The 13,708-nt window shown below is 38.6% G+C and overlaps 1 protein-coding gene across 1 annotated transcript in view; it reads left to right on the plus strand.

Moving 5' to 3' along the window:
• Positions 1 to 13,708, plus strand: part of DPH1 (diphthamide biosynthesis 1) — a 224,253-nt gene that overhangs the window by 15,420 nt on the left and 195,125 nt on the right. The window contains exons 2-3 of the mRNA XM_063449941.1: positions 8,409 to 8,561; positions 10,618 to 10,681. Coding sequence (XP_063306011.1) covers positions 8,409 to 8,561; positions 10,618 to 10,681 — 217 coding nt within the window. The remainder of the gene's footprint in view (positions 1 to 8,408; positions 8,562 to 10,617; positions 10,682 to 13,708) is intronic.

Consider the following 13,708-nt stretch of genomic DNA (forward strand, 5'->3'; position numbering starts at 1 on the left):
CATGTTTTATTATTATTATTTTTTTATTTTATTATTATTTTTTATTTAATTATTATTTTTATTTTTTTTATTATTATTAATATATATAAATTTTTTTGTCCCCCCTCCCTGCTTGCTAGCTGGCCAGGGAGGGGGGCTCTCCTTCCCTGGTGGTCCAGTGGATGGGCACTGTGTAGGAGGGGGCTGTGGGGGCTGCAGAGAGATGTTACTTACCTTTCCTGCAGCTCCTGTCAGCTCTCTCCTCCTCCGCCGGTCCGTTCAGCACCTCGGTCAGCTCCCAGTGTAAATCTCGCGAGAGCCGCGGCTCTCGCGAGATTTACACTGTGAGCTGACAGAAGAGCTGAACGGACCGGCGGAGGAGGAGAGAGTTGCCAGGAGCTGCTGTGAAGGTAAGTTACAGCTCTGCCAGCACCCCTCTCCCCCCAGTCTATATTATGGCAATGCAAATTGCCATAATACAGACAATTGACTCGAGTATAAGCCGAGTTGGGGTTTTTCAGCACAAAAAACGTGCTGAAAAACTCGGCTTATACTCGAGTATATACGGTAATAAAGAGTTAGAGAATACAGTAATCTGCACATGAGAAATAAGAACTAGAAATAAAAAGAAACTTGAAGAAATAAGACGTATCTGAGCTTACAATCTAAACTAGAAAATAAGAGAGTTTAGACGTGATGTCAATGCATTGGGTAACAGGCTTCATGGCATATTTGGATTTTTGGCAGGGATTAACAAAGTGAAATATGTCAGGAATTCTAAATTAATTTCAAATTTAAGGCCAAAGTAGCCAAACTGGGAACAGTTGGAGAATTTTTCCATGTGGGCCTTAAATGTAAATGATTGCTGCAACAAACTTGCAGATAACTTGTGATTGGATAACTCGAGACAAGGTGCTACAGCTATTAAAGAAAAATAATGTAAATAAAGCTCCGGGGCCTGACGGTATCCACCCACGAGTACTTAAGGAGCTAAGTGGGGAAATAAGTGAACCTCTGTATTTAATTTTTCAAGATTCTTTTGTTTCAGGTATTGTACCGGAGGATTGGAGGAAGGCAGATGTTGTTCCTATATTTAAAAATCCTTGCCTGGAAATTATAGACCTGTGAGCTTAACTTCTGTGACTGGGCTATTAAGGGATAATATTCAGGAATTCATTGGGAAGAACTGTGTTATTAGCAATAATCAGCATGGTTTTATGAAACATAGGTCATGTCAAACTAACCTAATTGCATTCTACGAAGAAGTAAGTAGAAATATAGATCAGGGTGTTGCAGTGGATGTGATCTACTTGGATTTTGCCAAGGCATTTGTTACAGTTCCTCACAATAGGTTAGTCTTCAAACTAAAATAAATTGGTCTAGATGAATATTCTTGTTCTTGGGTAGAACATTGGCTTAAGGATAGAGTACAACGAGTTGTCATCAATGGTAAATTTTCAAGCTGGACAAAAGTGGTAAGTGGTGTCCCTCAGGGTTCTGTTTTGCGACCGCTTCTATTTAACATATTTATAAATGATCTTGAAATGGGCATTGAAAGCCATGTATCAGTGTTTGCAGATGACACAAAACTTTGTAAAGTTATAAAATGTGAGCAGGATATTGCCTTGCTGCAGAGGGATTTGGATAGATTGGGGGACTGGGCACTAAAATGGCAGATGAAATTTAACGCAGAAAAATGCAAAGTTATGCACCTCGGGGTTAAGAATGCACAAGCAATTTACACCCTAAATGGTAGTGAACTAGGGATAACCACACACGAGAAGGATTTGGGAATTGTTATAGACAATAAATTAGGTAGCAATATGCAATGTCAATCTGCCGTTGCTAAGGCCAGTAAGGTTTTGTCATGTATAAATAGGGGCATAAATTCTCGAGATGAAAATACAATTTTGCCTCTTTATAAATCGCTGGTAAGACCACACCTTGAATATGCTGTGCAATTTTGGGAACCTGTTCTAAAGAAAGATATCATGGCACTAGAAAAAGTGCAGAGACGAGCTACAAAATTGATAAAAGGAATGGAGCCTTTTTTTTTTAATCTTTATTTTATTTTCCAATTTTTCCATATAACAAATACATACATTCCCACTATAATAATGATACATCAATGGGCATGCTTAAAAACCAATATTAACACAAACAATATTACAACTGGCTTCCCAAATTAAATAAGCATATCCAAATATCTCATCCTTTGTATACATTACCATTGTGGTATATTAAAACCATGTCACATTCATACTCAAACACTCATACCTTCCAGATAATCCATTCCCATGTTATCCTTTCTACCTATTCCTAGGAAGTAATAGTTTTACTGGTATTCAACTGGAAGCAGACATACTGCGGGGGACCCAGGCACTCCATATTCATATATCATTATTGGCAGTGAAGTTATCAACCATTGTTTCCCATTTGCTGAATTTCTTTAAACCGACCGAATTGTCTAGCATAATTCCCGTTTCCATCCTACATTGGTAAATTGCTTGTTTTTTTATTTCCCTCCACTCTAATGTTTTATTACTCTTCCAGTATCTGGCCAAAACCATCTTGACTGCCATTAAAATATGAATTATCATCCTACATTTCTCAATTGGCATAGAGGGCCACCCCAGGTGTAACAAGAAACTTTGTGGTGTGAAGGGTATATGTAGCTGACACACCTTATAAATCTGCCTGTATACAGTCTGCCATGTATTTTTTAAATTTCTGCAGTGCCACCAGATATGGAGATAGTCTCCTATCTCTTCTCCACATCTCCAACAGACGGGGTTCTGATCTCCATATATTTTGGCTAATTTATCTGGGACCATATACCATCTATTTAAAAGTTTATAGAAATTTTCTACTATATTTAAGCAGTGAATCGATTTGTTTACTTTAACTGTCGCGTTTATCAAATCTTGCTCAGAGATTATATATTGGAGATCTTTTTCCCACTTATACTTCGATCTCCAAAGGGGGGACTTCTGGGGGATCTTTAAGAACTCATAGCATCTGGAAATATGGCCTTTAAGTCTATATGTTTCAATAATCTTCTTAAGAGTACTTATATTTTTGGTAAGTTGGATATCCAAAAATTTCGTCAAGTAAGACTTAATTCTCAGGTAAGTAAATATCTCCCTGTTGTCAATCCCAAACTCTGACTGTAATTGATTGAATGTCTTAATTTTCTTTGTGTCTATAATCTGTTGAATATCCAGAATACCCTTATGCATCCAACCATTGATATTTGATATCATCTATATTGTCCTTAATCACCTCTATAGATATAAAGGGAAATAGTCTATATTCTATTTTATAATTTTTCTTAATTTTATACCAATATCTCAATAAGCTGTCAATCACTGGAATTGTTATAGACAATAAATTAGGTAGCAATATGCAATGTCAATCTGCCGTTGCTAAGGCCAGTAAGGTTTTGTCATGTATAAATAGGGGCATAAATTCTCGAGATGAAAATACAATTTTGCCTCTTTATAAATCGCTGGTAAGACCACACCTTGAATATGCTGTGCAATTTTGGGAACCTGTTCTAAAGAAAGATATCATGGCACTAGAAAAAGTGCAGAGACGAGCTACAAAATTGATAAAAGGAATGGAGCATTTTAGTTCTGAAGAAAGGTTAAAAAATGTAAATCTCTTTAGTTTGGAAAAACGGCGCCTGAGAGGGGATATGATAACATTATACAAATATATTCGGGGCCGGTATAAACCATAAAATCTATTCATTAACAGGGCTATACATAGGACACAAGGTCACACATTTAGGCTTGAAGAAAGGAGATTTCATCTAAGGCAAAGAAAAGGTTTTTTTTACAGTAAGAACAATAAAAATATGGAATTCTTTGCCTGAAGAGATGGTTTTGTCAGAGTCTATACAGATGTTTAAACTGAAATTGGATAAATACTTGCAAAAACATAACATACAGGGATATAATTTCTAATTAGTGGGGTAATAGCTGCTTGATCTAAGGAGACATCTGACTGCTATTTTGGGGTCAAGAAATAATTTTTTCCTAGTTTGTTGTAAAATTGGAAGCGCTTCAGACTGGGTTTTTTGCCTTCTTTTGAATCAACAGCAAAAGCATATGTGAAGAAGGCTGAACTTGATGGACGCAAGTCTCTTTTCAGCTATGTAACTATGTAACTATGTAAATGTGAAATCCACTTTGAATTAACAGTTATCACTTTAGTTAATAGCCCTATAGGAATAAACAAGGAACATTTAACAAATAGTAGAAGCATGGTTGGATAATTGCAAATCACTAATTAATGAAGAGGCCTGTAGGACCTGTACTAAGCTTATGGTATATTAGGATGGAATTTGGATCAAGTTTAACAGAAGTCCAGTCATCACATCTACAGGTGCAAAAGATGTTGTGTGGGTTTCCAGGTGAAGGGAGAATGTTGGATTGGGAGGGAGAGTTATCCATGATACCAATCGTGACTTGATATTGGTTTATCTAGTATAAAGTGTGCTAGCAAATTGATAGACAAGTAATTTTTTTTGACCTTCCGGAGCTTCACGGCTAGACCTCCAACAGAGAGTGAGCTTAAAGGAATCCTATAGTGCCAGGAAAACAAAGCCGTTTTCCTGGGACTATAGGGTTAATAGGTCCGTCCCCCCGCCCCTCCCTTGGGGCTCCCCTCCTATGTCGCTGAGGGGGATAAAACCCCTTAACCACTTACCTGAATCCAGCGCCGATGTCCATCGGCGCTGGGTCAGGCTCCGCCCACGCTCCTCTCTTGCCGACGTCAGCCGGCTGGGGAGAGCTAATGTGAATGTGCGGCAACGGGCACGTGCGCATTAGACCTCCCCATAGGAAAGCATTATTTAATGCTTTCAACCTCCAGCGTCAGATAACTGATCAAAAGTCGGTTAGGTTTCCGGAAGCGCCCCCAGTGGCTGCCTGGTAGACACTTGTAAACATTGCTGCTCTCTGGAACTGCAATGTTTAACATTGCAGCACTAAGTGCAAAAGGATCACAGCACCCAGACCACTTAAATTAGCTGAAGTGGTCTGGGTGCCTACGGTGTCCCTTTAAGTTAAATGTTGCCAACTCGAGGAGTGGTTCAGTGTATGTTATGTATACCGACCAAATAAACCACAATATATACCGGAGCTCTGCACCGGAGGGAGCCGCATACCCCCTATAATGATCCAATAAGATGTAAGAAACGGTTGCTACTACAGGGCGCAAATAGAAAACAATAAACATTAATGTGTAATTCCCATAATTCTAGGAGTTGTGAGATTCTATCTGGCAGGACTCCAATGGTGGAACGACGGGAAACAATCTATCAGGAAGTAAATAACCTATACAATTTAATGGTCTGTATTATTGACTAAATCGCATTCACCTCCACTAGAAGCAGTGTTGAGCTTGCTTGGTGACTGCTCTTAAGGTACCTACCTGGGTTTAGTCAAGTCATGTTTTCCCATCACCTTATAAAACGCAGTTTGAGAATAGGGAGTTGTGAACGTACCTAGGTGTCTCATGTGAAAAATAGAGTTTCATCCAGCTAAGACACCTATGGCCCGCAGACACAGATATGAAATAGACCAAAAATGTGTTTGCCAAAGCACTAATAATTCATACAGCCTTTGTTTGCTGTGAGTCCCATGGGAGGTGTTTTTAAGAATCTCTAGCTTGTTACTTTAGCCTGAAACCGACTGGAGACTGAAAAAAGAAATGCCATAGAGAAACAGATTGAAACAGGACGAGGTGTACCAGATTACCTCCGTGAAGAATCAGGAGACACAAACTAAATTTCTACGAATGTTTGTTTATGTAGTGTATACACGGAAAATTCTTCTTTCCTTCGCTTTCAGTCCGCGGATCTCATTACGGCCAGATTTTGTTTCACAAAAATGGTAATATAATAACACCGCTAAGAGGATTAAAGATATCCTTGGAAGGTAGGTAATTAAATGGATATTTAGCAAACCAGAAGAAACTTAAACTTTTTTTTTTTTTTTTGTAACAACCAGTGCAGATGTGAAACGAGTGAGGCAGGAAGGAATCTGGATGGCTCTTGCCTAATTGAGATTTGCTGTGGGCCCCTCCAGCGAAGAAAGGGTTAATTAATTAGGATCTTAAGCTTTTAATTTTAGCTCTGCAATTCTCCTCTGACAGCTGCCTGTTGGTTCTCTCCCCTCCCAACAAAATTCATTTATTTAAATTCATTTTGTACAATAGTGAAATTAATTATGCAGATTTTTCTTTGGAGGTAAAGTTGTTTCGCCTGCTCGATATTAGTTTGTTCAAATTGTGCTCTGGGGGTCTCGGCTTATTGTTTGTGATATTATCAGGCAGTGGGCTTCTCTCATTTTGAGTTATTGACAGTTTGTGTAACGAGATGTACATAAATATCAAGCAAATGTTGACAAGGGGAGGAGGAAGATGGTGAGCAGCCTGCTATGAGATTCAGTAAAAACGCGTTTTGCTCATATTAAGTTGATGCATATTTCCCATTTCCTATGTCACTTATTCCCCTAGTGAAGGAATTAATTGATCTTTTTTTTAAAACAAAATATTTTATTTTTCTCATTTCTTTATTACTTGCTGGATTGTTAGGCATCATCTGAGGCTACAAATGTTCTAATTTTATTAAAAAAAAAAAAGGTATGCTTTCTTTATCGTTTCTTGTGTTTTAATTGAGTTGCTAATCGGTACATCGCTGCGTTTGTAAAGGGTAACTTAACACAAATATGCCTTATGACATATTATTATTATACCTTATGACATATTATTATTATTATATATATTTTTTTTGATACATAAATGTAATAGCTTACCTATTTTTTTAATAATGGGCTAGCCAAATCTTACCAACGTGCCTCCAAGTGCTGTGTCTTAAAGGAAAATGAACTGTATTCATTATGACAGCCAGACTGGGACTAAAAATAGATCCAACAGTTTTTGACTCAAATATTTGCCCCTTGTCCCTGGGAGTCTTCCCATTCTTTATGGACCCTAATACTTGACCATTCACCCTGTGACCCAAAAAATATGTCCATTTACAATGCCATTTGTCAATACTACGAGGATCAGCATATTCACATTCACGCAGAGGCCACAGCTATGTTACAGTGCTGCCACCCATCCCATGTGTTCCCTATTAAGGGTCGTGTATATAAAAAATGTCGGGGTGGATATAAAAAATACCCCTCTCGGTTTCATTAGAGATATCTTTGTCAGAAGCTTAAGGAAGCAAGGTGAAGGGTTAGTGTAGGACCTACCTAAGAGGTCTGCCTTGATGTGTCACGTGGCATTCCTCTAATGGCCTTTGGAGTAACTAAATAACCAACATTTTTTAAATATACATAGGGATTTGGGAGAGAGCACATGTAATTGTTTTTTTTTTTTTTTTACTGTATGTATTTGGGCTGATGTGTACTATGGTCGTTGCAACCGCCCAAGCGTAGTGGGAGTTTGAGCGCAGGACTTTTTGTTTGTTTTTTTGTATTCGCAGAGGCCACGTGTGCCTGCCATTCCATCCACCATGAAACCTGTTTTTAGAATTTACGTGTCTTTGGTGCTCCAGAGTCAATTTTAGTATTGGGATGTCTGGGGTCAACCCTAAACACTCCCTGACCCTCAAGGTAGTGGTAGAGGTATAATCAAAATATTTAGTAGGCGAGCTACTGTTTTGGACTGCAGCGCCAACCTTCGAAACTGTAGAGGAGGGACTGGACTTGTAAAAGACTCTTTTTACTTATTTTCACCTTTATTCCTTGGCTGCAGTGTACCTTGCATTGTTTTCTAAACCTGTACTATGTCTATCTTCATAGCATAGTGTGGGTAAGTCTGCCAGTTCAGTGCTTTCTGCAACAGCTGATCTCTGTACCAAGTTTTCTCTTGGCAGCATCGAGGTTATAGTCAGGAAACTGTCCAGTGTATAGTACTGTCCAGCTTCAAGCTGGGTAGAAAAAAGCTGCTTGTCTGTAAAGGTTCCATATTACTGTATTTAAATGTGTTCTGTGAACTTTTCTTTTTGATTTACATTGCTTGATTTGTCTTTCATCCAGGTATTCTAGCATGGATGAAAGACAAATCAAGGTATTCTAGCATGGTACAAGCATGGTCGGATAATTGCAAATCACTAATTAATGAAGAGGCCTGTAGGCCCTGTACTAAGCTTATGGTATATTAAGATGGAATTTGGATCAAGTGTAACAGAAGTCCAGTCATCATATCTACAGGCGCAAAAGATGTTGTGTGGGTTTCCAGGTGAAGGGAGAATGTTGGATTGGGAGGGAGTTATCCATGATACCAATCGTGACTTGATATTGGTTTATCTAGTATAAAGTGTGCAAGCAAATTGATAGACAAGTTATTTGGAATGTATTTTTTTGACCTTCCTGAGCAAATGTTACATGTGCGTTATATACACCCTACAGGTCGTCCACCTGTTCGACGAGTGGCTAACCAGATCCCAGATGAGATCTCCCAGAATCCTTTGCTGCTCGAAGCCATTTCTGTGCTGCCTCAAAATTATAACTTTGAGATTCCAAAAACCATCTGGAGGATCCAGCAAGCCTCAGCAAAAAGGGGTACACTATTTTCTCATTTCACTCTTTGTTATCCTTTCCTGTATACTGTAAGGATAGGCAATTTTTGGTTTTGCTAACCATTCTTCACTGTAACTTGATAAGCTTCTGCCACTGTTGAGTCTGTTCCTTATAGTAGTCGGAGACCCCATAAACTCTGGTGCCTAAGATGATCTATTCAATGCCAAATTTATAATGCAACCTATTTACTAAGCACCACCATATTCTATTGCAGGAATCGGCAACCTTCGACACATTAGATGTTGTGGACTTTGTCAGCATTTTGGCTTTAAGAGCATTGTGGGAGATGTAGTCCACAACATCTGGAGTGTCAAAGGTTGCTTACTCCTGTTCTATGGTACAGTGTACAGTACATGTCAAGGATGCGATCTCCATCCACCTTCAGATTAATGGAGACCGACAGCTGTCTCCTCTTGTCTCTGGATTTGTTTTAATATGTGCAACACAGAACGTTATTAATGGTTAACTACTAGAACATAGATCATCGGCATTGTTCACTGTAACCTGATCCACCCTTTAAAGAACTGTTTTGATTGGAAATTCAGCGTGTCTGTGACAACAGTGCATCAGTCATTTTATGATCGCTCTGTACTAAAGGCACCTGGAGGGGTGAAATAATGAGGTACCTGAACGGTGTTGACTGAAATGTTCTAATGGGATAATTTTACCTCCCTGTTATACATTGCCTCGTGATCGTAATGCATGTTTCTGATCTCTTACTTTGATTGTCTCTAATCCCATTTGGTCTGCTTGGCTCACAATGTCCTGCAAACGCTTCCTCTTCCTCTCTAATCATTTCCTCTCCAGCTTCTTCTCTCTGTTGGTCTCAGATGTAATGCTATATTTGTCCATACAATAAATGTACCTTTATATGTTCTCCTAAGCTGTCTGTGTCTCTCTGCACAGTCTGCCTCTTTTTTTTTTTTTTTTTATTATTATTTTTTTTTAGAGAGATTTTGTCGTTTTTGAAGCTTTTCAGTCTCACTTAGTTTGATGTTGTGGTTTTTGTCGTGTGTCCCCCCCCCGCCCCCCCTCCCAATCTCGTTCTTTCTTTTTATTTCCCTCTACATGTTCTGTTACCTGCATCAGTGCTATCTCTTATCAAGTGTCTGTCTCTTGTGTGTGTTCCGGATCCCTAAATGTCACATTTGCAAGTGTTCTCAGCCTGTAATCTATCTATTCTGTTTTCCTGGATAGCTTCTCAGTTGTATTTTATGTAATGTATACATCCATGTTCCTAAGTTTTGTGTCTGTTTTTTTTTTTTTTTTAATTTCTTTTATAAATACTGCAGCAAAGTTTTCTGAGAATTAATTGGGAAAAAAAAAAAAACCCGTTCCCCCCCTAATTACGTTAGTATTGACCTGTTCTTACTGTTAGATATTTAAATGTGTAGGCATTCACCGTTCCTCTTTATCTGTAATTGGAACCTTGCCTTACCCAATTTCCTGGATATAGAGCCACAGATTCCTAGAGTCCAGTGGTGGCTGGGGTGCTCCCGCCTTCCCCACCTAGTTGGACTCTTCCTTTTAACCCCATGAGATGCCAAGCTCTGTTTAAAACCACTTGCATCTCCAGTCAACAATAAAGGGGGAATAGAAACTGCAGATCTAATAATCTATGTTAATGAGACACATGCATTTTTCTAACACTTTCTTACTTATCAGTGGTCCTTACAATGCAATAGATTTTTAGATTATTTTTTTGCAAGGCTCTGGGATCGCTGCCCTTATGTTCCTGCCTCCATTGCCAGACACTTTTTTCCCGGTATGTAATATTCTGGCATGGCTAGTGGTGGGCCTCGGCTAATGCTGGCCACAATGTTACCTGCCCCATGGGTGATGGACACCCTGGTTTTTTTTCCTTATATTTATGTTAAACATGATTTTGTTGTTGGTAAATGTGATCATTCTCAGTTTTGTTTTGTTTTAAATTTAAGATACCGTAAATGAAAGAAAATACAACTATGTAGAATGTGTCATTATAGCTGTTTGCCTTTTATCTAATAAATAACCGTGCATTAATTTTTTTTTTTTACAGTTGCCTTACAGATGCCAGAAGGCCTTCTGATGTTCGCCTGTACAATAGCTGATATCATAGAGAGGTGAGCCTCGCTGCGTCTGGTCTGTTTGAGAGCTTGGCTATTATTATTGAGAGAGTATTCTGTAAATTGTTTACGGATTCCTATAAGCACACAGACAAAAATACCTTTTTCATAATCTCCTTGTAAATATACGCTTGTGGCAATCACACCATGAGTCTTGGAATGATATGCAGTAATAAGAACCTCCTTATACTTGATGGTGTATCTCGGTGCTCAGCCAGCACGGTGTGCTAGTTCTGTATTCCTAGTATGCTAATTTAGTGTGTATTAGTGCAGCATGCTTAAACAAAATCTGTCAGCCAAAACTCAAATGAGCTCAATTACCTTTAAATGCTGGTATAATGCTTTGTAATGTAGACAATTCACATAGGAAGGTTCATATTTGTCCTTATCCAACTTTTGATCAATCAGACAACTAAGACTTGCTTATATGCTTCACTGCATCCTTCTTACTCTGTTTTGATTGGATATCAAATATTACTAATTTGAATATTCTGGAATGCTGCAGACAACCACTTTATTTATTATAACGTGGATTATGACCCCCTACCTGATCTTCTCATTATGAAAAATCTGATTGATTTCCCATACTTGCTCTTGGAGCATCATACACTTATTCTCTGCATTCTCACATTGCTATACTGTTAACCTTTCTTCCTTTCGCTGAAAGGCTATCCCACGTATGTGTAACCTTTTCCGTAAAGGTCACCTTGGACGAGGCAAAAAAAACAATCTTCAGCTTTAGTATAACTGGTAATCTTTATATTTACTGAGCGCTTATCTGAAGGGTGACCTACAATCCCATGGTTTTGTGAATAACAGAGTCCAGAGTGATTCTCTTATTGTTTTCAAGATGTACAAAATTCTTTGGAGCATTCAGATTTCTGTAACATACATTTTGGTATGTTTGGGGATTGCAATATGGGCATTTTCCTGCACTCAGGAAAGATTTGTTAAAGGACCACTCTAACCACCATAATTAGTACACCCAGCCATAGTGGTTATGATGCTTAAAGTACCCTGATGCCATCTCAAAATAAGTAGTCAAATGTTCTTGACACTTACGAAGTCCTCTAGTCGCCTGTGGTCCGAACCCTTTTCACAGATACAGTCAAAGCAGAAGTTCCCGCTTCCACTTTAGTAATATCAATTCCATTAGTGTTTGGATGGAATCAGTGTATTTTGTCAAAATAAGGATAACATTAATGTATCTAATGTCAAAGGAGAGTTTCTTCATTAACTATATCCAAAAAGGAAGCTGAATCACAGGTACTTGTCTAACGCTCGAAAACCGCATGATTATCACCTTTAGATGGCTCCTGGGAATCCTTACTATAACTACTACAACAATGTAGGGTTTATGGTGCTTAGAGTGCTGCTTGCAAGGCATGCGATTTGTGAATGTGCTCACAGTATGGGCTACCCTGATTGATTTCTCATCATACTGGCATAAAACACCCCTTTACTCGTGGGAACATCATGAGTAACGCTGATTGTGTCCTGGGTCTGTCCACCCCTGGCCCTGCACACCCTTTCTCCAAGCTTTGTAGGTTGACTATCACATTTTAAAATGAAGATCTGTTTTGCGATTTGTATTATGAGTAACATGAACGATTGTTTTGATTTTTCGCTTGGGCTTGCGTGACATATTTAACGTTTTCTTTGCCAAACAATGCCTCACCATTTTGTGAGCAATGGGTGCAATGTGCGGCATTATTTTCCTAGACCGGTTTAATATGAATGAATCATAGATTATATTTATGTTGCTTGTTCGGTTCGTTGCTGATGAAAAATGTATCTTTGCTTTATAATGGGTTTTGTTAATAATTGCAGTCCTATGTGTCTTGCGGAGATTTCCTCACCAAAACCATTTTTATGCTCGACTGATCTCTGCCCATTTCTAAATGTTCTCTTCCCTTAAAGTGTAACACATCGTCTTCTGACTTTTATGAATAGGTTTAAAAGTATTAAATCCACAAGTGATAACTTCACAGCAGTGTGTTACCATTATGTTGCTGGATTTTGAAGATTTATTCAATATTCTTTGCTATTTAAGATTTGCCGAGGATTGAAGAAATGTGTTTTGTTGTGATGTTCAAATGCTTTATATGAACTGTCTATTCATCCATTTATCTTTTTTGGTCCTATGACAGTCCTACTTCTCTCCTGTAGTTTTGAATGACAAGGTTAATAGACAGGACCAAAACTTTTGTTTGTGTGTATGTTTATGGCAGTTCTATGACAATGTCACGTGACCATTGTCTTTTAATCACGTTTTCATACCATGGCTCTTCGTGCTGGTGGGAGGCAATCCAATGACTATTTTTGGCTTCTGTTCTTGATGTTCTCGTTTTATATTTTCTTTGTTTCTTACATTGTGCAGACAATGTCTTGGTAGGAGTTATGTCTTTGTAATGGATCCAGATATGTATTGTGTTTACCTATAGTTTGACATGGGCTGTTGTTGTGCTTATGGACTGCCAGAGGGGATTGTCTTTATCATAAGGGAAGCATGTCGAGAGCTTCTCAGGATTTCTTGATCAGTACTTTTTTCTATACTTGTTTTTTGTTTGTTACTTTAGACCAGACTTCCCCAAACTCCGACACTCCAGATGTTGCTGAACTACAACTCCCATGATTCCCAGCTCATTTCATTCATAGAATCATGGGAGGGCCGGAGTTTGAGGAAGCCTGCTTCAGACATTCGATCACCTCTCTATTTAGCCTAGCTCACCTCTACAAAACGTGTGTATTGTATACATTGTTGTATTGATGGCGCTACCATATAAACAGCTGATGCAGGGAGAGACCTATGAAACCGTGACACAAATGGTTTTTATATTCTTTGGCTTTAATCCCTTATACAAATGTGAACTTTGCCGTCGCCTAATCTCCATTTTGAAGTAGGGTACTTAAAGGAACACTACACACGCCTAAAGCACTTCAGTTTGTTGAAGTGGTTTAGGGGTTAACAGAGTGATCCCTCTTTGTCAATTTCAAATCTTTTGAAATTGACAGAGAGTTCTG

This window comes from Pelobates fuscus, chromosome 1 (assembly GCF_036172605.1).
Source record: "Pelobates fuscus isolate aPelFus1 chromosome 1, aPelFus1.pri, whole genome shotgun sequence".
Lineage (NCBI taxonomy): Eukaryota > Metazoa > Chordata > Amphibia > Anura > Pelobatidae > Pelobates > Pelobates fuscus.